Below are 26,481 nucleotides of genomic sequence, written 5' to 3' on the forward strand. Positions count from 1 at the left end.
AGACCAGCCTATTACTCACTTTTAGGGCGCAAGAAAAAATGGCATTCTGTCATGTAATTTTGAAATCAAACTTTATAGTCATAACTTTTAACATGGCATTTGCTTGGATGGGGTAGATCCTTCACTTCAGATGTAAACTTCTAGGAATTCAGAGAGTTACTACTCTTTTTATTATTATTAGCCAAAGATGATGTTCTTGTAGTTTCTGGAGTAGCACAAGATCTTACACTTTCCCAAGTACTCTCTGGTTTAATATAAAACAAGACTTGAAGTAAGGCTAGTTAGAGCTAATAATGTGATCAACACAATAAAGTCATTGAAGTTTTTCAATTAAATTATACATACACAGAATTAACATATACCTGCTATCATCACTATTATCTAACATCATTCTAGAGTCTAATTGCTACAACAAATTAAGAAAAAAAAAGTGGTACAAACATTAGAAAGGAAGATGAAATTTATTATTTACATATGATGTGACTGTAAGGTTAGGAAATCTAAAAGACCTGCGTAAGTATTAAAGAGTGTGAAGGATGCGTCGATGTAAGACATGTAGACACATACACCTGTGTTAATGTCTTACACGTACATGGAATCCATCTTATATTAAACTATGTAATGGATAAGAGCATGTTCAAAATGACAACAAAAACTATAGAAAACACAGCAATATACTTTACAACAAATACGTAAGACATCAAAAAATGAAAGCCCTGAATAAATGGACATTTTTAAGTTCTAAACCTCAATACTGTACAGATACAAATTCATTCCAAATTAATCTATACCTTTAACACTTTTTGAAACAAAATTCCAGAGGGTATTTGTTTAAAACCCAATAAAATTATTCCAAAACTTATCTGGAAAAATAATCATTCCTAAAAAAGGGGAACAATGTGTATATACTTGAGTGTGTATAGCAGGGCTATGAATATACCAAAAGGTGTAAGATACAGCGATTAAAACCAGACGGTACTTTACAGGAATGGACAGGCAATAGTGAAAATAAGAGTCTATAAAGAGCTTGAGGAATATTTGGGAATTTGATCCCATAGCATTTCTACTCAATGGGGAAGAGATAGGATGTACTAGAAATAACTAGTTTGAAAAAAAGAGATTACTACAGAATAAAAATGCGAGTATGACATGGGGTTGGGAAAAGAACTAGCCCATCAATCATAAGATACTAGAAGAAAAGAAAGATATTTAAGCCTGGTAATATCTAGCATCAGCAAGAGTATGGGGAAACCAATACTGACATATTTTTGGCACAAGCATACCTTGGAAAAATACTGTTCTTTTAGACCCAGAAAGTCTGTATGTATTTATTTTGTGGAAATAATTATACAAATGTACCAAACCATTCACCCCTGGTGACTACTGTAACAGTGAAGAATAAGAAAGGACCTAAATACATATCAAACCAGGAACTGATTAAATAAAATATTATATTTTCAAAATAGGGGATATTACGTAGCTGTGATAAACAATGAAGTGATACTAGGGATGAAGGCTAACATTTATATGCACACACATGTGCTTTGGTGGCATTTGATCTTTACTACACTGTATGATGTAGTTACTATTATTATTCCCCTGTTAAGAAATGAGGAAATGGAGAAACAAAATTCAAGTCACTTGTCTAGAGTCTGTTAACTGACAAATTACCAAATTGATCTGAACCAAGTCTGGCTTGGCATCCATGTACTGCATCTCAAGATACAGTGTCCATGGTAGAATATTTAGGTGCAAAACAAATAACTACCACAACAAAAACCAACCAAATTCCACAAAAATCCAAATTGTGGAACATCATATATAGTATGATTTAATACCTGTTTGTGCCTGGAAAAAAATCTGAAAGTGCAAATTGCTAACAGTAAATGACGGCCTTCAAAGTTATAGAACACAAATGGTAATATCAGAAAAGCACTGTTTTCATTTAGATTATTATTAGAATGACTCCAACAAGCACTTTGAACAAACCAAACCAAACTGAACAAAACTAAAAACTAAAAAAATGAACATTTATCCCCAAAAGTTTAATATATAGTAGCACCCCAAATAGAAAATTAAGGATTGAGTCTAGCCACTAGACTAGCATTTTTCAAACTGAATTTTCAAAATGGGTTTCAATTATTAAGTCATAAAACCATTCCTTCCTTCTTCCCTCCCTCCCTCTCTCCTTCCTTTCTTCTTTCTTTCTTTCTTTTCCTTTCAGTGAACACTTATTAAATACCTACTACATACCAGCACTGTTCTAGGCATTTGGGGTACATCTCAGTCAAACAAAAACCCCTGTCTTCATGAAACCTATATTCTAGCAAGGGTGGGGGGGTGAGGGGGTAGAGCACAGACAACAAACAGTATCTATCTGCCTCATATTACTATATATATGCTAAGAACTGGTATTATAGGAAAGTATTGAGTAGAATTAAGGGGGCGGAAAGTTGGGGAGGAGTAGGTGGGTTTCAATTTTAAAATGATTATTAAGCCTCATTGAGAAGATGACATTTGACCAAACATGTGAATGAGGTGAGAGAGTTAGCCATATAAGTATCTGGCAGAGAAACAATGCATGCAAAGGTCCTACACTTAGTGTATGTCTGCATGTTCAGAAACAAGGAGGCCAAGGTGGCTGAAGTGGAAAGAGAGACCAAGTAGTAAGAAATGAAATAAGAGAGAGGCAATGCAGGGCTAGATCATGTAGGGTCATTGTACAGACTGTGGCTTTTACTCTGAGTGAAAGGGGAGTTAGTGGAGAGTTCTCAGCAAAGGAATGGCATATATTTTAAAAAGGATTGTGCTGACTGCGGTTTTGAGAAAAACCTGTAGGGGAACATGTATGAAGCCAGGGAAACCAATTCTGCAATTTTCCAGGACAGTGACTTAGACAAGTTTTTGGCTTTCAATAACGAGAAGGATAAAAAGACTCCTGGACGATTCTAAGTTTAAAGGGAAGATCAGACATTCAGTTTCGAACATGTTAACTTTGAGATGTATTTTGGATATGCAAGCGGAGACGTTAAATAGGTACATGGAATAACAGTCTGCCAGTCAGAAGAAAAGTGGGCTTTCGACTAAGCCCTGGTGCACTGTAATGTTAAGGTGGCAGGGAGAAGAGAAACCACCGAGGAAGCCTGAGAGAAGGAGCATGCACCCAGGTGGTAGAAAAACCGGGAGTCCGGGTCCTGAACATCACTAAGGGAAGGACTGATGAACTGTGTTAATGCTGATAATAGGTTAACACAAATGAAGATGTAGAACTGACCATCAGATTTAGGAACATGAAGGTCACCGGTGACCTTGATCAAAGTAGTTTATTAACAGAGTGTAAAAACCAAATCAGTTAAAAAGAGAATAAGAGAGGAACTGGAGACAGTGTGACAATGCTTTTGAATCCTGACGTATCCCATTTAGCTAGCATTTAGCTTTAAAAGAAATAGAATAAAATTGAAAAGAAAATATCAAAATTAAAAAGTATGAAAGCCACCCCACTAGATTAAAGAGAAAGGAAAAAGTACATTAGGATAGGTCACATGAATGCTGAAAAAGAGCTATTTAACTTTAACCAACCTGATTAAGTGATTTTTATCACCATCAGGTAAATGATTCAAAAAAGGCTTATGATACTTTATGTGTTAAAAGCTTTATGGGTTGTCATAAAAAAAAATAATAAAAAAGTTTCCTCAACTAAGCCAGAAAGGGAATCATTTAGCAATCATTAAAAACAATCATTCTGCAGGGCAATGGAGTGTTCTGCTTCATCATGCAGAAAGCCAATAATTCCTGCTTAAGTACTGATTATATAAATGTCTGCTTGAGAACAGGCAATAAGGAGAAACTGGTCAATCCATGGCTAATGCAAAAATCCTCTAAATAATGAGTTCTCAGGTTTTAAACAGACATTTTCATTAATCAGCTTTTAAAAATATTCAAAAACTCAACCCTGCAAATGTATCAATAAAGACTAGAAGAAAACAAAAAAGCTTACAAAAAAACCATATTCACAGGGATTATTTTCTTCAAAGACAACACAACAAAGCATTCGATATGGTAACAAGTGAAACAAAAACCAAAAATATGCTTAATTCCTCCTAAACCTTGGTATTTCATGTTAGATGCTACTTCCTCCGAGAAACTGCTTGACCTCCTCAGCGGAGGTTCACTGTCCAGCCTGTTAGTTCCTTAGCACCTGAGACCTGACCCATCACAGCACTTACTACTCTGTATTCTAAGTGCCTACTTGTCCACCTTAATCTCTCACTTGACCAAAATTCCGTGCAGGTAAGAACCAGGGTCATCTTTGTAATGAGATCAGTGGCTCCACATATCAAGCATTTAAAAAACCTTTTAGACTGGATAAACAAGGCAATGGCTATGCACTGATAGTTTCATGACCTCAGGCCTTGGTGCGCAGTAGTTTCTCTGACAAACTGGTTCAGGTAGGGCAGTGCTTAGAAGTTATAGTGCCCTTTGCAGAAACCATGCTCTTTTCTGTATGTCAAAACGAATAAATTAAATTATATGGTTAGAAACAACTTTAGTAAACTAAAATATATACATATCTTATTGATGCACTATCTACTTTTAAATTTTTATATATCATATATATCTTATATATTTATATTTCTTTTTAAAAGAAAAAGCTGTCAAGTTAAATTTGATTCGCGATTTCTGAGTTATTTTATTTTTTAAAGATTTTATTTATTTGAGAGAGAGAGAAAAGGAGAGATAGTGAGAGAGTACAAGCGGGAGGAGAGGGAGAAGCAGTCTTCCCGTCAGACACGGGGCTCGATCCCAGGACCCTGGTATTATGACCTGAGCTGAAGACAGAGCTTAACCGACTGAGCCACCCAGGCGCCCCCGTGATTTCTGAGTTTTTAAAGTAACATTTCTTAGTTACCTGTTCATTGTCTAGCAGAAAATAGTAGGCACTAAATGTTTGATTAAAAAAAAAACCTTAAAATAAAATTTCAGATCTTGTCTATTGAGATAAAAAACTACTGCTCACTATTAGCAGTGGAATACGTGGTTTCAGTTTTAGAACCAATCTGAGATCACCTCCCTCAGGCCATCCAGCTCCTCCACCAATAAAGCCTTTTCTTTTCCTTTGATGGCTTCATTTTCTCCTCAATTTTGTGTACTCTCTTCTTACTCCCCTTTATTTTCTAGAACAGTGTTTCTCCAAGTGTGGTCCTTTGGACTAATTACCTGTCCAAATGTGGTGGAGTGCTTGTTCAATGCAGATGCCTTCTGCCCACCACCCAGGTTCCCAAGAGATTCAGAATCTCTGGGGAGAGGGCAAAAGTATAAATGTTTAATACATCTCGGCTGATCCTTATGCACACTAAGGCCTGAAAATCAGTACTGTAAAAACCACGACTATCACTATCTTTTGTTATAGAATGAGCTTCAACAATTCAGCTGTTTGATTTTACCCCAAGTGTACAGATGACTGTGGAGGACCTCCTGTGATGCAAATTCAGGACCGGCAATCCTTGTTCTAAGAAAGAAATTATATTTTAACTGTACAGTCTCATATACCTTCTACATGGACAAATCTTGATCATTGAAAGTTAAATTATGCTATTTAGGAAGCACTGCATAGACTGTGGAGCTGTGCTATTTTTCTTGACTAGATCTTTAAATCTCATCTAAAGTTGATCTGCAAAGTCAGAAAACAATGCCCTACTTAGATTCCAAATCCCTAGTCTCTTTGAACTAAGCTAAAGTGATCAAATGTTGATATTATTACTTGGGTCATGTTTTTTTTTTAACTCAGTGAAAGCTGAGCTGACCTGCTAATATATTACTGTTTAACTCAAAAGCCTTACTCAGAAATCAGTAATTTCTTTCAGCCTAAAGTAAATTCCTTTAGCTATCAATCAACTTCAATTTACAAATCTGTTTCTATAGCAAACTCATAAGGTTACACTTGGGATAAGCAGACTAGACACTGTGGCTCCTTTCATTTATAGGTCTACACTCTGTGCCAAGATGCATCGTGTCAGGGTAGGACGGGGGTTTTGAGTCCACAGAAGCTTGCTTGGCTGGTTCACTTTAGTATCTGTGGTATGTTCTGAACATGGACTACTGGCCACAAACCTACAGAAATTACCTTTTATACTACCTCTCAAATAATTGGAATAGGGCTGAAAAATGGACTTGACTTTGAAGATTCAGATTTAAATTCCAGCTCTGTCAACTGCAGAAAAGTCACTCAATGTTTCTGCCTCTGGTTTCCTTATTTGGAAGAAAATGAGATAATCCTTGGTGAGTAATTCTTAATTATTGGGCGAGGGGCAGAATAAATTCCCTAAGAAGACAGGCACACTTCTCATTACCCTCAACCCAAGAATCACTGCCCTAGCAATCCATGGCAACTGATATGAGATTGCAGTATTCTTCTGGTCCAGCTGTTCCATCATGTTCCTGTAAGTCAAGGACTCATGACTTTTATCAACCCTTAAAACCTTATTACTGAAGCAAGGATTTTTGAATTTCAAAAGTCTGAAAAATTCTAGGTCAAGTGTTTAATTTCTAGATGGCTATTTAGACATTTTCTCCAACAGAAAGGTAAATTTTTCCCCTTGTGGTTTCACAGCTGACCACAAAAAGCCCAGGGTACTCACCTAGCTCACTGCTGGGTTAGCATCATTTTTACCACTTCCTGTTCCCAAATGGTGTTTTAAGTGAAATATATCTTTATATAATGATACATGTTTGAGTGAAAACCAACTCATATCCTGTATAGGGATCCTGGTCTTCATGCTTCAAGAGTTGACTGAAAGAAGAAAGTCTATGGAAGACATGTGGAACCAATGCACTCATGTCAAATTATGACCTATTATAAAGACATACCTGCATGCTTCCCACATGCACATCAATGTCTGTTGCACACATTTTAAAAATAACTGTGATATAAAATTCTGTAAGTCTTTTCCTACTCACGAATACATGACATTCCCCCCCATTATAAATACCTTGTAAGTACATTTTAAAATTGAGATAATTAGAGGCACCTGGGTGGCTCAGTCGGTTAAGCGTCTGCCTTCGGCTCAGGTCATGATCTTGGGGTCCTGGGATCGAGCCCCATGTCAGTCTCCCTGCTCACTGGGGAGCCTGCTTCTCCCTCTCCCTCTGCTCCTCCCCCCTGCTTGTGAGCTCTCTCTCTCAAATAAATGAAATCTTAAAAAAATAAAAATTTAAAAGACATATAATAAACATATTAGTCTAATGTGTACAACATAAATGATTTGATATTTATATATATTGTGGAATGATCACCGTAAGTCTAGTTAACATCCATCACCACACAGTTACACATTTTCTTTCTTGTGATGAGAACTTTTCAGATCTACTCTCTTAACTTTCAAGTATGCAGTACAGTGTTATTAATTATAATCATCATACTATACATTACATCCCCAGGGCTTCTTTATTCTCTAACTGGAAGTTTGTTCCCTTTGACCACCTTCATGCATTTTGCCCACCCCCCACCTCTGACAAGCACTAACCTGTTCTCTGACAAGCACTAATCTGTATTGAATTCAGTGTTATGGCAGAACTTCTTTTTATGGCTGAGTAACATTCCAGTGCGTGAGTGAGTGTGTGTTTCTTTATCCATTCTTCCACTGATAGACACTTGGCTTGTTTCCATGTCTTGGGTATTGTGAATAATGCTGCAATAAACATGGGAATGCTGGTATCTTTTTGAGTTAGCATTTTCATTTCTTTCAGTTAAATACCCAGAAGCGGAATTGCTAGGTTAAATGGTAGTTATATTTTTAATTTTTTCAGAAATCTCCACACTGTTTTCTCTAATGACTGCAATTTACATCTCCACCAACAGGGCACAAGTATTCCTCACCACATGTTATATCTTGTCCTTCTGAAGACAAGAAAGCCAAACAGCTGTGAGGTGTTACATCCTAACAGGTGTGAGGTGTTATCTCACTATGGTTTTGATGTGCATTTCTCTGATGATTAGTGATGTTAAAGCATCTTTTCATGTACCTGTTGGCCATCTGGATATCTTTGGAAAAATGTCTGTTTAGATTAGATCCTCTGCCCATTTTTTAATCCATTGTTTTTTTCTACTGAGTTGTATGAGTTCTTTATATATTTCAGATATTAATCCCCTATCAGATGTATGATTTGTCAGTATTTTCTCTCATTTGATAGGCTGCCTTTTCATTTCATTGATGGGTTTCTCCTCTATTGTGCAGAAGCTTTTTAGTTTGATATAGTCCCACTTGTTTATTTTTGCTTTTAGTGTCAAAGCCCAAATATCATTGCCAAGACCAATGTCAAGGAGCTTCGCTTACATTTTCTTCTAGTTTTGTGGTTTCAAGTCTATGTTCAAGTCTTTAATCCATTCTGAGTTGATTTGTATGAATGATGTAAGAAAGTAGTCCAGTTTTCCCAATACCATTTATTGAAGAGTCTGTCCTTTCCGCATTATATATTCTTGCCTCCTCTGTCATAAATTAATTATCCATATATGTGTGGATTTATTTCTGGGCTCTCTGTTCCATTCATCTTTGTGTCTTTTTTTTATGTCAATACTATACTCTTTTGATTACTATAGCTTTGTAATACAGTTTGAAATCAAGAAGCATGATGCCTCCCCACCTGTGTTCTTTCTCAAGATTGTTTTGGCTGGTTCTTTGGTGGTTCCACACAAATATTAGGAATTAAATACTTTGTATGGTCACAAAATATTTCATCAAGTTGATCTATGGTTAAAAATGTCAGTTTCCACATAAAAGGGATTTTTCAAGAGAAATACTGTCTTTAAGGAACTTAGCAAAGAATATTCAAGTTGGAAATGTTTCTACAGCACCTTAGTTTTTCTTCCCAAGTGACATTCAGTGGTCATTTAATCTTATTTTCTCTCATGCCTTGAACTGTTTGAAGATAGGTGATGAGAATGTCTGGTTTCCTAAATTCAGATGATTCCTACTAAGAATGCCTAAACTGACAAGTGTCCCTGACTTCTCGTCCACAGCCGATTTGCACAAAAGGGAAAAGAAATCCAGTTTGGAGATTCCCGATTCCTGTAGTGCCCAGACTCTAACCTGTCCTTGCTGTACCTGCCATATTGTATCCTTAGTGCTTTTTTTACTCCTATGTTTCTTACCTCAGCTTAGCCAGATGACTGAAGCTTCACTTTCTATTTGTTGCTTCTGCTTTACTCAGATCCCCAAACCCGTATTTTAGATCTTAGCAAAGAACAATGGAAGGTACAACAACTGTGAAGTCAGATATGGATTAGAATTCTGGTTCCATCAACAGCTAAGAGATCTAGGCAAATCATCTAAGCCCTGTGTGTGCTTCAGCAACCTGAGTTGTAACATTTGGATAACAGTATCTGCACAAAGGTGTACTTGTGTATTAGACAGGAAAATGTACTGGCAGTGCCTAACATGGTGCCTGACACACTGCAATCCTTCATAAACAGTGGTCAGGACTGTTACCATTACTATTACTGCTCATGTTTCCTTACTCTAGTTCGGAATTGGCCTTGGCATTCTTGATCCTTGATTTGTATCCCAAGATTACCAATGCCAGAAAGATATAGAAAGAAAAGAACAAGCCCCTCTCTGACAAAGGAATCTATGAATTTGAGAATACTCCAACTGGAAAAGGAAGACAATCACTACTCAGAAAGATTAAAGAGGAAACTCAGCAAGAATCAACTGGGTGTTGAGACAGACATGTTGACTTGAATAGAAAGCAAACGAAGTCTCAGTTGATATACAGAGGTACACAGAAATCTCTTACTGGCATTTAAAAAATCAAATAAAACATAGCTTTTCAGTGGCAATCTAGTTTCCCTGGGGAGTTATTTTTCCAGATAGCATAAAATTAGTTTCCTATCTTAAGCTGCACCTGCTAGATCACTAACATTTGTATTATTAAGTCTCTGGACTTAAAGTGCTTTCAATGTGAATTTTCCTCCTACTGTGCCCATCTGTTCTTTTCTTGTGGACCCAGAGGAAGCCAAGACTTAATAAATATTCAGTTCTCAGACTTTTTTTATAATATTTCATATAAGCATTTATATTCACTGAGGAAAATCATAAGTCTGTGTGCAGAAACTTAACTCACATTTCATTTCCCTTTTCTCATTATCCAAGTGGTCACTATTTTTATGGAAGACTAAAAAGTCACCATATATGTAAGAAGTAAAGCCAAGAAAAACAAATGACTATAACTTTAAAAGATAAGTTTGTCAGGGTGGTAAGCAATCTCGGATATCTGATAACACCACCAAGATACCTTATTTATTCATATAATATTGGGTTAATAATTTATGATATCCAGTGTTCATGTAGACAGGGCTAGCTCAGAAGGGGTGGGGGGAGGAATCAAGGCCACTGCCTCCTCATCAAGTTCGGCAGTGACCGCCTTCACAGGATGCATTTTACCCAGTGATGCTGTTCCTCCACCCATCCTGGTCAGGGCCATGGCAAGCTCCCTTTCCGTGACTACTTTCCCTGCCATGACATCAAGCTAGCAAGATTAAAATTATCCATACCTGGGGTGCCTGGGCGGCGCAGTCAGTTGAGCATCTGACTGTAGGTTTCAGCTCAGGTCATGATCCCAGGCTTGTGAGATCAAGCCCCAAGTCAGGCTCCACGCTCAGCTTGGAGTCTGCTTAAGACGCTCTCTCCCTCTGCCCCTTCCTTACCACCTCCCACCCACTCTCTCCCTCTCTAAAATAAATAAATAAATCTTTCTAAAAAATAAAAAAATAAAATTATCCATACCTAATCTAAGGTCTCCTCAAGTAGTGTCAATATTTGACTAAGAACAGATTCATTTCTCCATTTCAATAAGGTGAGGGATCAGCTTATATATGTAGATCCACATATATACAGATATTAGACACAACATGGCTACTCATGAAACCCCTTGCAGGCAGAATTCTGGAGGAGGGTGTTACTTATTGGCAGGCTTACAGCAGACAAAAAGAAAACAAACCAAACTACCTCAGCAGCTGCAAGGCTGACACGTACTCCTCTGAATCCCATATGTTCTTTTCTAAACAAGTGCAGTACAGCTCCCTGATCTGTAAGTAAAAAGTACACTTGTAAAGAACCAAAAGTGATGTACTAAATTTCACACTACTCATTTGGCAAAATCATCAATGATCAAGACAAAAAAATAAATCTTATTAGAAACAACCATTTTCTTTAGATGACTACAGACTGGGCATACCATCACATAGGTCAGGCTTTATAAGAATAACATTTACGTAAAAGCAAAATGAGACTACATTGGGATTGGCTGATATCACTGATCACACTGCAATAAGAAAGTAATAAAATAAACATGATATGTGATTATTAAAAAGAATGCTTAATGGCAGAAATCATCTTTAAACAAATCATTCCTATGTATTTATATTTATTCTCTAAGCCTCTGAGTGAAGGATGCAAAGATTTAAGAATACAGAATTATTCCACTAACATCCACTCCACAGATGGTTCACAGGTTTACGGTATGACACAAAAGCCAGTGGGGCATAATTTTGCAAGCACAGAAGTGCTGCCTCGCTTTTAGTTCTTGGTGTAATGCAAGGTTAACCATCAAGCATTTCAATAAGGTGAGGAATCAGCTGCTCTCTCAGTATCCAAAGAAGTGTGAAAGAAAAAAAGTTAAAATGCCTTAGGACAAATACATCGCAGGGGAAGCAACACCACCAGGATTCATGTGGCTGTTTCTAGTTGGGCCATGAGAACAAAAAATACTGTTTCAATTACCGGTAATGTGTACAGCTGCAATGGATTTAGACTGTGCACTCAGTGCATGATTTGGATCCATTTCAAATTTTGATGCCTGAATGCTGCTGAAATCAAAGCAAGAAACTACTAATATTCTTAGCGCAGAGATTCCAAATGAGGAAGTTTTGGTTACCTGTCGACCCAATGGGTACTTGGGAAGAGAAGAGGTGAAGTGATGAAAACATCTCAAAACCAGGAAGTAATTTGAATGGTAAACATGTAAGTTTTCTAGTAATGATTGTATTTCCTCCTAAAAATCAGAATACATTATAAATATGTAAGTCAGTAATTAAAAGAATAAAATCTACTTCATGAATATGTATAATTTCTGGAAAACTAACGAGAGAAGACTCAGAATTACAAATTAACACCCTCAATTTTGAGAATTAGTAATGCACGCAAAATCCAGGATAAAGGCTGGGTATCTTTGATTTAGTACCAAGTCTGGTGGTACTAACACACCAAAATTAATACTGTAGTTTCCTTCTATCTACAGCACTGTCATTATAACTAGGTTCCCAAAAATACAAGTGTGCAAAAATGCACCTTGATAGCTGCCTACCTGCGCCAGTCACCTGGTGTGTGCCACAGCGAGGCAGGCCCACTACCCTCTACCTTGAGGACATCAGAAGGGTGAGGTCACCAGGGAGCGCAATACCAACATAATTACCGGTTGCTGAGGTTCCACTTATGGTCTATGCTTTTCTGAAAGTACTGGTAGAACTGTGTTTCAAAGGAAGGGAAGGAAGGGAAGGAAGGGAAGGAAGGGAAGGGATGGGTGGGAGGAAGGAAGGAAGGAAGGAAGGAAAGAGAGGATTGGGGGGGAGAAGAAGAAGGAGGAGGAAACAGAAACACAGAAGAAGAAACACCACAGGTGATTCTGATAAATCCCTGCCTTTTGTTGAGAATTCCAATACTGGCTTTATTCAGTTTACCATTAAGAAAAACATGAAAGGGCGCCCGGGTGGCTCAGCTGGTTGAGCGACTGCCTTCGGCTCAGGTCATGATCCTGGAGTCCCGGGATCGAGTCCCACATCGGGCTCCCTGCTCGGCTGGGGGTCTGCTTCTCCCTCTGACCCTCTTCCCTCTCATGCTCTCTGTCTCTCATTCTCTCTCTCTCAAATAACTAAATAAAACCTTTAAAAAAATAATAATAAAAAAAAAGAAAAACATGAAAAAGAGAAATCTGAAGCCATTAAGATTTATAATTTAGACTCCAAGAAGTATAATAAGGGAAACAGTGTCTTAAAACAATGGGATGACTAATCTCACAAACTAGTTTCAAAAGGGTTTTTGGGGGTGGGTGGGTGGAATGGGGGTTTTAGGTTTTCTAGAACCTGAAATAGTTTAGAAATGACTTTAAAACACCACATTCTAGCAACATTCAAGTATTTTTCAAACCTCAAATACTTTTATAACTGCTTCATCCTGTAACATTTTCTTAAGAGGATTATGATCTGTGGCATGGTCTTCACATTTTTTTCTTCTCTAAAAAGTCAAATGAAGGACTTTAACTGCTGGGCTGGGTTTTTTACCCCAGTAATATCTTGCAGATACCCATTATTCTTAGCAGTCAAGCATGCAGAAAGTAACACCTAGATATCAATAAATTCAAGCAAACCCAACCTATATAAAGCAATAAATCTGATATATTTTCCTAAACTCTAGCACACTTAGATATCAATTCCTTCATCAGCGATCTATAGGTTTTTATCTGAAAGCACAGGACAAATGAAAGAAAAGCTTTTAGTATCAAAATGTTTTTCCTCCCAGTATTTGAGTTAGCTGGCAATTTCAAAAATCTAGGTTTCCTATCATACCAAAGGGTACTTTAACCACCACTGGGAAAGTACATTTTAATTCTAATTTTACAACAAGCTATAACATAGAGAGTGCATAAAGCCACTAATTGTTTGCTTTAATGTATGCCTAAAAAGCTTTTAAACAAAGAAAGTATTCTGGAGAGAAAGGAATCTATGAATAATAATCATACCTCATGCTTCTTGCACTACCTATTACTTTTGCTTTGTGGAGTCACTGCATGCACAAAAACGGGTGATGCAGTAGAACTGAATTCACTCGGATGAGGAGAAAAAAGAAACACTTTACACTTTGTAGGCAATGCTGCACTCCAGGAACTATGCCTTGGGTAAGGGTGAGATGAGGGTTATGTGCATGCTCTTCTCCCAGATGGTCTCAGGCCCTTTATGCTTCTGTGTGATTATATCCCTGTGCCCAGTGCCTAGCGCTTAAAACACAGCATAGCAAACTATTTCATCTGATGCTCTACTGAGGAAATGGAGTTCTGGTTCCAACACTTGGAAATAAAACCGGCCATGTTGGACTGCATGACAGAAGATCTGTTGTACCCTTCTAAGGGATTTGCAAGAGTGATTTCGACCATCCCACACTTTTGTCTTATGTGCTGACTTTGGAACCTACACTCTACATAAGAGATTTCACTGCTGTTTAGATGTGTTCTCATCAGCTGTAGCAGGAAACATCACAAATGATTAGCTTTCTTCATGTAACCTGTTCTCTTAAATTCTTCATCAGTATTACTGAGATATATAGCTGCAAATGCCTCTCTACCACCTATCCAGGGCAACAATTCTTGATGCACTTTATGAATACTTTTTTATAGGTTGTGATGCTGAGAAAATTCTCCACTCAATACATTACTGCAGCATCACACTATGCACATGTAAAAACAAAGCCTGTTGAAATAGTAATCCTCCTTTCCATTCATTAAATTTTTCCTCTGGCATCATTGCTATATACTGGTCATAGCTGCCACTGTTTCATTTCGTGATTGTATTTATGATGATTCTTCTCAACAGAGCTGCACTTGGCCTAGTAATATTATTTCCGAAAGAGATACGCTTTCTTGTATTCTTTTTTTTTTTTTAAGATTTTATTTATTTATCTGAGAGAGAGAATGAGAGAGAGAGAGAGAGCATGAGAGGGGGGAGGGTCAGAGGGAAAAGCAGACTCCCCGCTGAGCAGGGAGCCCGATGCGGGACTCGATCCCGGGACTCCAGGATCATGACCTGAGGTGAAGGCAGTCGCTTAACCAACTGAGCCACCCAGGTACCCAAGAGATATGCTTTCTTGTATTCTTGAAACACGAAGACCTTGTGGTCTTTCCTGATCTTTGACAAAGAGATGTGAACAGAAAGATACTTCTCTGATATCAAATAATCCAATACTCCTTGCTCCTCCTCAAACATCCAGGCACACTCCAACCTCAGGTCCTTTACACTTGCTGTCTCTTTGTTTGGAATTCCCTTCCTCCAGATTCCTGCATGGCAAGCTCTGTAACCTCCTTTAGTCTTTATTCAAAATTCACCTTCTCAAGTAAGATGAATTTAAAATGTCAACGCTGTTGGGGCACCTGGGTGGCTCAGTCGGTTAAGTGTCTGCCTTCCGCTCAGGTCATGATCCAGGGTCCTGGGATCGAGCCCTGAGCGGGCTCTCTGCTCAGCGGGGAGCCTGCTTCTCCCTCTCCCTCTGCCTGCCGCTCCATCTGCTTGTGCTCACTCTCTCTCTCTCTGTCAAATAAATAAATAAAATCTTAAAAAAAAAAAGTCAGTGTTGTCTTGCTGGATGTGGGCCACATTTACTAATTTTTCAACAAAGACAAAAGTCTGAATTTGTAATGTAAAATGTCTTAATTTGTATATGTTGGCTTGGGTTTTTAAAAAAAACACTAAGGACCTAAAAAACCACATTAATATTAGGCTGTGGTTGCCAATGTATTACTATACATTTTATATGTATATTACAATGTATTACTCTACACCCTTTTAAATCAGCCATCTCCAATCACATCAATCCCGTCTGCCATTCAGTCAAAATCATTCATGTATTATTGTTTACTAATATGACAAGGCCTCTGTTGTTACTGAGCTGGTTACTTCCTTTGGAGGGGAAAACAATGGCTCTGTAAACTTAAATATATACAAGTAAGGAAAATAAGACAGAATTACATTTGCCATGATGCTCACTTTTTGCAAATCTCTTCTAATTCCCATAGTATTTATCACTTTTGTGTCCAGATTTTAGGGATAGGGTGAAGAGTGAACCCAAGAAGATTTAAAGAAAGTATGTAAAAATGGCTGTACATTTTTATAATTTGTTCCTTTCAATCCATTCACTGATACTAAACGCTGGCAAAACAGACATTGGATTTTAGGAATAAGAGGTATCAGCTGTCCAAGAACACAGCATTTTCTCCATCATCCTCTTGCTAGAACTAAGCATTATTTTTCTCATCAGAGAAATTTTGGCTGACAGTGTTTGGTTCTCAGTGTCTTATCACATGATGGCTACCTACCAGAGTGCCAAACCACAGCTCTCCCCCAGCTCTAGTGCAGCTGAGTGCTCGACCTCTCATCTGCCTCAGACTTCTGTCCTCCCTGTTCAGTAGCACCTGACGAAGGCTTTGGATTTGAGCTGCCACTTCCCACCACACTACTGGGCTAATGCCTCGCGCATCTGATCACAAGAAGTAGTTTGTTTTGGAATCATTTTCTTCCTTTCCTCTCTTTGCCTTTTATTATTTTTTCTAATAGATTTTTCCCTCCTCCTCTCCTTAGGTCAGTCAAAAGAAACCAGAATAAAGAGGTGAAGGCAAAAGTGAAAGGCAGGTTTCCATCAAACTTGTGACCTAATTCTGTGCCTTTTGATCATGAATCACCACAAAAAGCATACTAAATGGTGAAAAGAAATCCTTGATCTACGACTAACTTGCTCTGTGACCTTAGATAGTTTACTTCCTCTCTTGGCTGCAGTTCTCCCATCTGTAAAATGAGCATACTGAATCAGGTTATCTTTCTAATAGGAATATATTACAATTCTAAGGAGTCTGAGACTTACTTTCTACTCTCAACCAATTTAAAATCTAGCTGGGTACATAGGGAACAGAGACATAAAATCTTAACGAGTCAGAATAATAAAACTTCAACTGTCACCGGCAAGGGATTGAATCTAGTTTTCTACATAGCATAAAGTTGAACTCTAAGGGTTGAAACCAAGCCAAATAGCTTTAGGGAAGATTTGACAAACTGATTTTCTTATGTGAAATACATGGAATTAGTCATGTATTAAATATACTGAGCATAATGTAACTTCTTGACAAGACAGGATCAACACCAAGAGCAAATCATTACTGATAAACAGAGGGTGTGGTTGGTGTAGACAGCACAGGATTAAAATGGACCTACTCCTAGCTATGGCGTTGGGACTTGTTTTTTTTTTTAAAGAAGTCTTTTGAAAGTAAAGTGCGTGTGTGTGTGTGTGTGTGTGTGTCTATGTAAATGATACTGGCAAATATACATATTCATATAACATACCCAACTAGATCTATTTGGTGGGGAGAAGGGGTATGTTTCCCGTTCCGGCTTTAATGTGAGCAACAGCACACACTGCCGCATGACACCTGGCTGCCGGACTATAAAGGGCAAAGCCGCCTTGTACCAAGTTGTTTTCCAAGCCTCCTGTACCTTAACTTCACCGTTAACTTGCTACGGTATTTGAAAAGCCCATTTCTCATTTCTCAAACACTAATACAGAACCTCAGGCACCTTCTCATCAACTTATACTAATTCTTCAATGAAGTGTCACAGAAAATGTGTGGGCTTTGATGTCAGGTCTGGGTATTAATGCCAGATCTTCCAATTGCTAATTGTGACACCTGAGGTAGGCAAGTTACTTAATCATTTTGTGACTCTCCTCATCTACACAAAGGGATAAAAACTCTGTCATATGTGGTGGCTGGGACTCAAAATGAAACAATGCATAAAAACTATCTACTAATTGGGAAAAGCTGTTAATATTCTATTCCCCCAAAACATTTTTTCATGGAAAGAAAAAGAATTTCTCACTATTCAGAAAGTTTCCAGTATTTCAAGGCCTCATGTTTTTTATTACCAGATAATAATTATGCAAATGTGATATGAGGCCACAATCTTCTTCAAAGCTCTCCTTAATATTGGACTTGAAACAAAATTTCAGACACAAGCGATAATAAAAATATCTTTGTAATTATGAAGAATTTGAAAGTTCTGTTTAAGGCACTTTGACAGCTTAATTTCTCATGAACTATTGTTTCTTAAGTTAAAGATTTAAGTTAAAAAAACACCTTGATTACTAGAGCAACACTATGAGGCAAAAACACAGTAAAAATACATCCAGTAACTGTTCCTGCTATTTCACCTAAAATCCAGAGTAATAATTTACCTATTTTCAACTAAACATATGCACTAAAAGAGAATTTTAATGAGGAATCTAAATAATTTAACTAGTCAGAAAAAAATTATTACTAATCTGTTTAATGAGCAAGTAAATAAAATCATAGCATTTTAGAGCCAAAAGAAACTTTAAAGATTATCTGATTAAACTTCTACCACAGGATTTGAAAGCTATTGAGTCATCAAAAGTTTGCATTAATGGGAGCCTGTGCAAGCCTATTTGGCTTAAACGCAGAAAAATTTGTTAACTGTCAGAATACACTTTTTGACCACTGTACCCAGCTGCACTGTACAATCAGTCACAAGATAGACTACTTAGAAATGAAAGAACGCACAGACTCTTTAGTCTTTTGTCAGCTGTATATGGCCTTCTAATGTCGTGCCTTTGTTGAACTTCCTAGTGAAACTTCTACAAATGTTTAATGGTTTAGTCAGCTGAATTTTTAAATTTTAAATTAAAACCCATGAAGTTTATGAAATACAAAGCTGGCATATAGTTTAAAAGCTGTAACTATGAAACTGAGTGTCCATAATTCTAAAGGAGTTAGGGTTTGTTTTTTTTTTTTTAACTTCTTGACTCCAGTCAGAGGATAATTGAGATGAGTCATTTAAGTGAGAATTTAGATTAGTTCTAAATTTAAGAAAACAAGATAAGGGAAGCAATAAACATTTCCTTCCAGGAAATCAGTCCAGTTCAAGTGGCTCTCAAAGATGGTCTTCAGATCAGCAGCATCAGCATTACCTGGGACCTTGCTAGAAACGCAAATTCTTGGGGCCCACCTTTGAGCTACAAAAGCAGAAACTCTGGGGATGGAGGCCAGAAATCAGTGTTTTAACAAGCCCTCCACGTGATTCTGATACATGCTAAAGTTTGAGAGCAACTGGTTTAGTTCATCAGGATGGAGAGCAAAGTAGATTTTCAGGGCAGAAAGAATCTGGATCTAAAGAGTATAAATTTCTCTAGAGTATACTTTGAGGTCTAGGTCTTCAGAATCTGAGTGTAGAAAATGGGTACAAAGTGACAAATTTAACAGTAGGCATGTCTATATAACTACATAATCTATAAAACCATGTAACACAAGAGTATTATATATAATATGTGTAATACAGAATATGTAATATATAAAACTATGTGTTTGTATTGATCTTAATTTTTATCATAGTGAAAAGTAATAACAATATTTATGATTTACATATATAAACATTTTATTGTATATTTGTTTTTAACTCACTCTCTTTGAACAGACTTTGATTATCACTAACCCTATGAGGAAATCACACTAGGAATTACTGTCCTGTTATTGAGGCTTAAATAGGATGAGTGATTTTTCTAAGATACACCTGGCTAATGAGTAGCTGGAATTGAAATCCAAGATTCCTGAGGTCAAAATCAGGATCTTCCCCTGTATCATGTAGTACCATATTATCATCATGTGGAGTTTTTTCTGATTTCTTTTACTGTGGAAAAATACATATAAAATTGATTATGGGGGCACCTGGGTGGCTCAGTCGGTTAAGCTTCCGCCTTCAGCTCAGATCATGATCCCAGGATCCTGGGATCTAGCCCCAAGTTGCGCTCCCTGCTCAGTGGGGAGTCTGCTTCTCCCTCTCTCTTAGCCCTTCCCCCTGACTTGTGCTCTCTCATTCCCCCTATCTCAAATAAATCTTAAAAAAAAAATTATGTGGGGGCGCCTGGGTGGCTCAGTCGTTAAGCGTCTGCCTTCCGCTCAGGTCATGATCTCGGGGTCCTGGGATCGAGCCCCGCATCGGGCTCCCTGCTCCGCGGGGAGCCTGCTTCTCCCTCTCCCACTCCCCCTGCTTATGTTCCCTCTCTCGCTGTGTCTCTCTGTCAAATAAATAAAATCTTTAGAAAAAAAAAAAAATTATGTGTTTTAAAATAAACTATAAAAAGAGAAAAAGCATTATAATAAGAATAAAATATACAAAGATACTTTCACTCTAAACTATAAAAATCAACAGACACATTAATTATTTTCATAGATCTCTTCTGTCCTTTGAATTTAGCAGGTAACCTGCACATAACTTTCTTAGGGTAAGGGTACAAATCCTTGTGCCCCTTCATATTTCTCACTATGTAAATCTCAAGAAAATATGCCTTTAACAAAGGATGCAATCCTAAATTGAATACAGCAAAGATAATAAAGAACAGAGCTAAGTGCACTAGGAACAAGTACAGTATAAATAAATGCTCAGAAAATACATGAAAAGTTACTGAGAAGCACAGATAAATGTCAAGCTATTTCTACAACAGACCAACCTAGAGATTCTCTCCCTTTTATCATCTCAATGGTTAAAAGTACTCTTTAAAAATCTATTCCTGGCTTCTGAAAATATACTCTCGCAGGAAATGCACTTGGCAACTAGCTGACTCAGCAGAGCGCTAATCCATCTAATCTTAAAATTCAGTAACATGCACACATCCCTTTCCACTGGTTCTTAAAGTTCCTCTCTTCCAAAACAACCTGCATTAGAATTTGAAAACTTCTTATTCTGCTCTAAAAAGATTACAGAGATTATTGAAGTGATTATTAAGCCCAGTCTAGAACTGATTTTATAATATGGCCCAGTGTGGATTCTGCATTAGAAATAATGTTTAACAAAAGCCAATGCCCAGTGTCATATTGTATGTCAATTATACCTCAGTTATAAAAAAGCCATTCTTAGTATTTTTTGAGAATTTACAAAAAGGTGGTAAATTAGTATTCAGAGCTATACAGCACACATGCCCTCTAGGAACTAACATTCTTTCATTCAAAATTTGAAAACAGTACGTATCAGCAAAACCTACACATAGCACTAGGGCTACTTTTTTTTTTTTTTTTTAAAGGTTTTATTTATTTGACAGAGAGACACAGTGAGAGAGGGAACACAAGCAGGGGGAGTGGGAGAGGGAGAAGCAGGCTTCCCGCTGAGCAGGGAGCCCGACGCGGGGCTCGATCCCAGGACCCTGGGACCATGACCTGAACTGAAGGCAGACGCTTAACGACTGAGCCACCCAGGCGCCCCGCACTAGGGCTACTTTAATCTCATCTTAATTTTATTATAATTTTCTACAACTTTTTCCTCAAAAAAGGCATGAATAGTATGAACACAAGTATGACACTATGCATTTCTAGTTGTCCATCATTAAGGGACTTGCTAAGTAAAATGAAGGTATATTCATTCCACAGAGTACTATACCACTCTCAATACTGATATGGAATGATTTCCAAAATGAAGTGCAAAACAAAACAAGGTGCAGAACAGCTTATATAATATACTTATCTTCTGTTAAGAGAGGGAAGGGAACTCCTACAGTATGTAAAATTACTTGTGTGTCTGAAGAATATTTCTGGAATGATGCGTAAGTAACTAGTAACACTGAATATATCTAGGAAGGGGAAGTGGGTGGTTGGAGGATAAAGGTGTGAGGGAGTATTTTCTCTGTATGTTATCTTTGCCTTTTGAATTATGTACCATGTCCAAGTATCATTTATTCAAGAAAGAAAAAAAAAAAAAACTCCTTCTTTTGATATTCCCTATGTTGTATGGCTAATTCTTAATTTTCTAAGCTCATTACTTCCTTCCTGGCATTGTATAATCAATATATAATGATATTTTTTCAAATCAAATCAATACCCACTTAGCAGTGGGTCCCTAAGCTACATGGTTTCTATGTGCCTTTATTTATGACAGCTTTTTTTTTTTTAATATTTTATTTATTTATCTGACAGAGAGACACAGCAAGAGAGGGAACACAAGCAGGGGGAGTGGGAGAGGGAGAAGCAGGGTTCCTGCCGAGCAGGGAGCCTGATGCGGGGCTCGATCCCAGGACCCTGGGACCATGACCTGAGCTGAAGGCAGCCGCTTAACTGACTGAGCCACCCAGGTGCCCCTATGACAGCTTTTAAAAGAACATTAAAATGAGATTGCCTGCAGATTCCAAAACTGCTATGTGGAAACAAAGTTGAGATCTAAAAATATTTTCAAATTACACCATAGGATAAACCTGTAGTTAATACTTTTTCTCAATAAAAAAGGTTATCTTAGAACTAAAGTTTTGTGTCACCTTCAAGTCACATTCCTATATGATTATGAAGACCCATTATTTCACCATGAAAAGCATATTAGAATGGACAGGTATGTTTTATAAATTCACCGAATAAACGTTATGTGCATATTGTTTCTCATGAAGAAAAAAGGAGAATAAAACTGAAACAAATACATCCACATTCCTACCTTCAAAAATCTCTCATTGGTCAATAGTGCAACTTGCTTTTCTGAAGCTTGCTTTTCCACGAACCTAGAATTTTCACCATCCCATACACAAAGAGAGAAAATTAAACATACTAAAGATCTGAATATCATATGGGGAAAAGTACTACTTAGATCGGTGGTCACATTCTTTCATTTTTTCTCAAAAATAAGCTCCAGATAACAGTCATGGTTTAATGGTAATTTTTAACTTCTTAAATCAGCTATACCACATAATCTAGGGATCTAATCATAAACAAAAGCCGTAAATTCCAGAATCAGGAAATGTTATTTATAAATAAGTAACTCTGGAGAACCTGCAAATTATGTCCCTTTGTAAAAATATTTTTCTTTATGCTAAATTTTCAAGTCCAACAAAGAAATCTCACAATTGAAAACAGAGGATTTCATTGTGCTCTAAATAAAAAGGTTTTTTTTTCTTTCCCCACTTCAAAAATAGCTAGATCTGAGATCCTTTATTTTACCCCAACCTCTATTATAAGATGTGTTAAATATGCACTTCTCCTTTTACCTCCTAAACGATGGAAGACGTCGGATATTTTCACACTGATTATCTGATAAAAAATTTATTCTTCTCTTGGCTTCTGGGAGATTACAGCACAGAACACTGAGGGGCTGGGAATAGAAATGTTCTAATAGAGAAAGCTGAAAGAAATGTGAAGATAAAAAAATGTGAAGATTAAATATATTTGTTATATTTTGGCAGTAATCTTTTGCCCTTTGTCTACTCAGTTTTAAGGTTTTGGGTTTTTTTAAACAGTAAAAGTATGGCACTAATACATTTAATAACATCACAATAACACTGCAAACAATGCAAAATGGTTCTGTATCTTTAATATTTTAAGACTCTGATTTTGTGGGCAAGGTCAGAAAATTGTAATCTCTGAAGTATATAAACCAGAAGAAACTAATATTAATGGATAGATTAGCTCTCTACAGAAGCAACTCACTTACAATAACAGTAAATATTGTGGGGAAGGGATTGGGGTATGACCTCAGAGTCTAACAGATGCCCAAATACTCACAAGAAAACACCCATCTAAAATCAGTGAAAAAATATGGTCTGCTGAATAAATAAAAATGTTACAATGGTAGAAGCTTTGCCTACTGATAAAAAAGAATAATGAAAAATGAGGGATGGCTGAAGAAAATATATCTTTTTAAACTGAGTTTTATTTCATGAGAAAAACACAGTACAGTATCTGATAAATTTAAGTGTCATAGTAACTAGGATGCTGTGGTCTCGACAGTACGAGGGGGAATGGTTTTCCAAATTCTACCATAACTCATAAGATCTATCTCACAAGACTATCCAAATGTTAAAAACTCTGACTCTAAGCAACCTTCTCATGGCCAATTTGGTTTAGTTTCTAGATACCTTGATACTGGAGACACAGTTCCCTAGATAGTGGACAAACACATTCTTGGACTGGAAAATAGAATTTCCCATTACAAATTAATAAATTAACATGCTGGCTTATATATCAGTATTAAGGTATTTGAGCTCGATTCTTTCTGGGTAAACTGATAATGAATTTCTGAGCCGATAGAGCTGAGGACCAGATACCCAAGGCTAGAGGAAATCCTCTAAAATAGTTCATTCTGGAGGAAGTATAAGGTTGTAAGGCAAACAGCCAGCCTAACTTAGAAACAAATACCAAACAGAAAGTAACTGTTCATGCCAAGTGCGAAATTATTTTTGCACGTATTAACAAAATCTCATTTCTTACTTATATTTTCCAATTATATTGTGATAATATTCCAGTGTTAATACCACTTTTTAAACATCAGAAAAGCAAAAACCAAACATGATAAGGGACTTGCTGGGGAGGAGGAATGGGAGGAAGTCACATGAGTTACAGAGAGCTGTAAGAATCCAGTACTTCACTACTTTGTCCAAGTGTGTTCTCAAAACCCTGGGTCAGCTAACAAGTTGGTTAACATATTCATCTAATGAAAGAAACAAACATATACAGAATGATTATATGCCCTACTGTTCTTCCTAAAGAAATCAGGACTTACACATATTTCCTACTGATGATTAAGAAAACTGGCCAAATGGGGTCTTAATGGCTCTACCCCTTATTAGCTGTGTGACCCTGGCCAAGCTACTTAACACAAGCCTGTTTCTTCCCCTGCGAAACTCAGGATAATAGTACCTATTAATGAAATAATGTAAATACTTAGCAATGTGCCCAGTATACAAAGGAGGTGCTTAGTAAATTATGAGGAACCTATAAAATCATCTACTATGATCCGCTATTTTATAGATGAGAAAACTGAGACCCAGAGAGATTACATAATTTGGTTATAATGTCCTCTTCTTCACTCGCTTTCTCAATGCTGAGACTACAGTTTCTATTTCCTAAAACTCTTCTGACTTCAGTGTTACTCTGCTTTCTATTGGTTTTCCTTATTTAGTCTCCTTTTCTATTGCTCTCTCATCAGCTTGCCGTCAAGTTCTAATCTTAGTCCTTTCCTCACGCCTCTGGGTGATGCCTCATCCTCATTGTGTGACTTCACCCACCACCTTTTAATGATAAATCCTAAATATATCTATTTGTCCCAGATCTTTCTTCCAAGTGCCAAATCTTTATATCCAACATACCCAAAGTTAACCACATACAAAAAGAAACTCATCCTTTTCTAACTGGTTCTTGGCTTTGTATTAACATGTATACTTAATAAATGGTACCAACCTCCAATCCATTTGCCAAGCTAGAACCTGTGTGTCACCTACGCTCCTCTCTGCCACATCCTATCATCCACTTGGTCACCAGGTTCTGTCGATTCTAGCTCACCCTCAAATCTGTTTCCTCCTCTCTAGTTCCACTATCACTACCTTAGGTTAGCCCTTGTTATATCTTGTCTAGAAAACTGCAATAGTCCTCAAACAGATCTCTCTCCCTCCACTGTTGCCTTTACCTAGAATGCACTTCCCATTTTAACCTGGTGAGCCCCTATTCCTTAGGCTATACTTCTGTTCTCCCATGGAATGTCCAGGCATGTTTCTTTCACAGTATTGACTATTGAGAACTGTAATTATGAGTTTCCTCTTCTGTCTCCTTCACTAAACAAATGAGCAATTTGAAGACCGAGATTTCCTTGTCCTCTGTATCTCCAGGACTCAGCATAGTTCTTGGCTTACAGTAGGCTCTTCATACTTTTGAGTAAATAAATGAATGAAATAAAATGTTATGAGAGAGGCAAATGTAGAATATCTCTCTATCATTGAATTTCACATATCGCTAAGGTAAAATATTTTGCTGCTTTAAAATACTCTTCTTTAAAAAGTCAAGTTGAGAGGTGCCTGGGTGGCTGAGTCAGTTGAGCATCTGACTCTTGATTTTGGCTCAGGTCATTATCTCAGGGTCCTGGGATCAAGCCCCATGTTGTTGGGATCCCCACTCAGCAGGGAGTCTACTTGTCCCCTTCTCCCTCTGCCCTTCCCCCTGCTCTCATGCGCTCACACGCACTCTCTCTCTCACAGATAAACTTTGAAAAAAAAAAGTTAAGTTGAAAAAAAAAATACATAGTAGCCATAAGAGAGCACTGCAGTTTTATATGGAGGAAAAATACATGTGAGAAATAATTTATAAACTCTAAGGCACTATACAAATGTGAGGTATTATCATACTGTACTTTTGTTTTAGGGACTTGTTTTTGTCAAGTTTTAGGGAACTTGACGATTGGCATGTATTTACAATGACTACACTTTGCTAAGGTATTTTAGGTAGTTGCCAAGACAAGGAATATTAACTTTTAAATAACTGGATAATGGGGTTCTTTTTTGGATTAGAACAGATGTTATGAAGCTGAGCTCATGAATTTTCTTCTGGCAATTCATGAAACCTTAGTAAAAATGTATTCCCAATATATAAGAATATAAATGAATAAACACACAAATATGTGCAAGGGACAGCAAACTATGGCCCCCACCTATTTTTGTATGACCCAGGAACTAAAAATGGTTTTCATATCTTTAACTGGTTATTTAAAAAGAAGAAAAAGAGTATGCAACAAGAGTTGTAGCATGCAGAGTCAAAAACATTTAATATCTGATCCTTCACAGAAAGTTTGATGATCCCTTATATATAGCATTTCTTAGGTAGAAAGTATGTAAGCTTTCATCAGAATCTTAAAAAAAAAAAAAATGT

General features: G+C 37.2%; 1 protein-coding gene across 2 annotated transcripts in view; it reads right to left on the minus strand.

The window, feature by feature from the left end:
• Window positions 1–26,481, minus strand: part of ORC3 (origin recognition complex subunit 3) — a 59,358-nt gene that overhangs the window by 12,482 nt on the left and 20,395 nt on the right. For both annotated transcript variants that reach the window (XM_044917256.1, XM_044917257.1), the window contains exons 10-13: window positions 22,836–22,969; window positions 22,289–22,352; window positions 11,932–12,048; window positions 11,004–11,083 (exon numbers count right to left, since the gene is read on the minus strand). In XM_044917256.1, coding sequence (XP_044773191.1) covers window positions 11,004–11,083; window positions 11,932–12,048; window positions 22,289–22,352; window positions 22,836–22,969 — 395 coding nt within the window. The remainder of the gene's footprint in view (window positions 1–11,003; window positions 11,084–11,931; window positions 12,049–22,288; window positions 22,353–22,835; window positions 22,970–26,481) is intronic.

The sequence above is a fragment of the Neomonachus schauinslandi genome, chromosome 8 (assembly GCF_002201575.2).
Source record: "Neomonachus schauinslandi chromosome 8, ASM220157v2, whole genome shotgun sequence".
In the NCBI taxonomy this organism is placed as follows: Eukaryota; Metazoa; Chordata; class Mammalia; order Carnivora; family Phocidae; genus Neomonachus; species Neomonachus schauinslandi.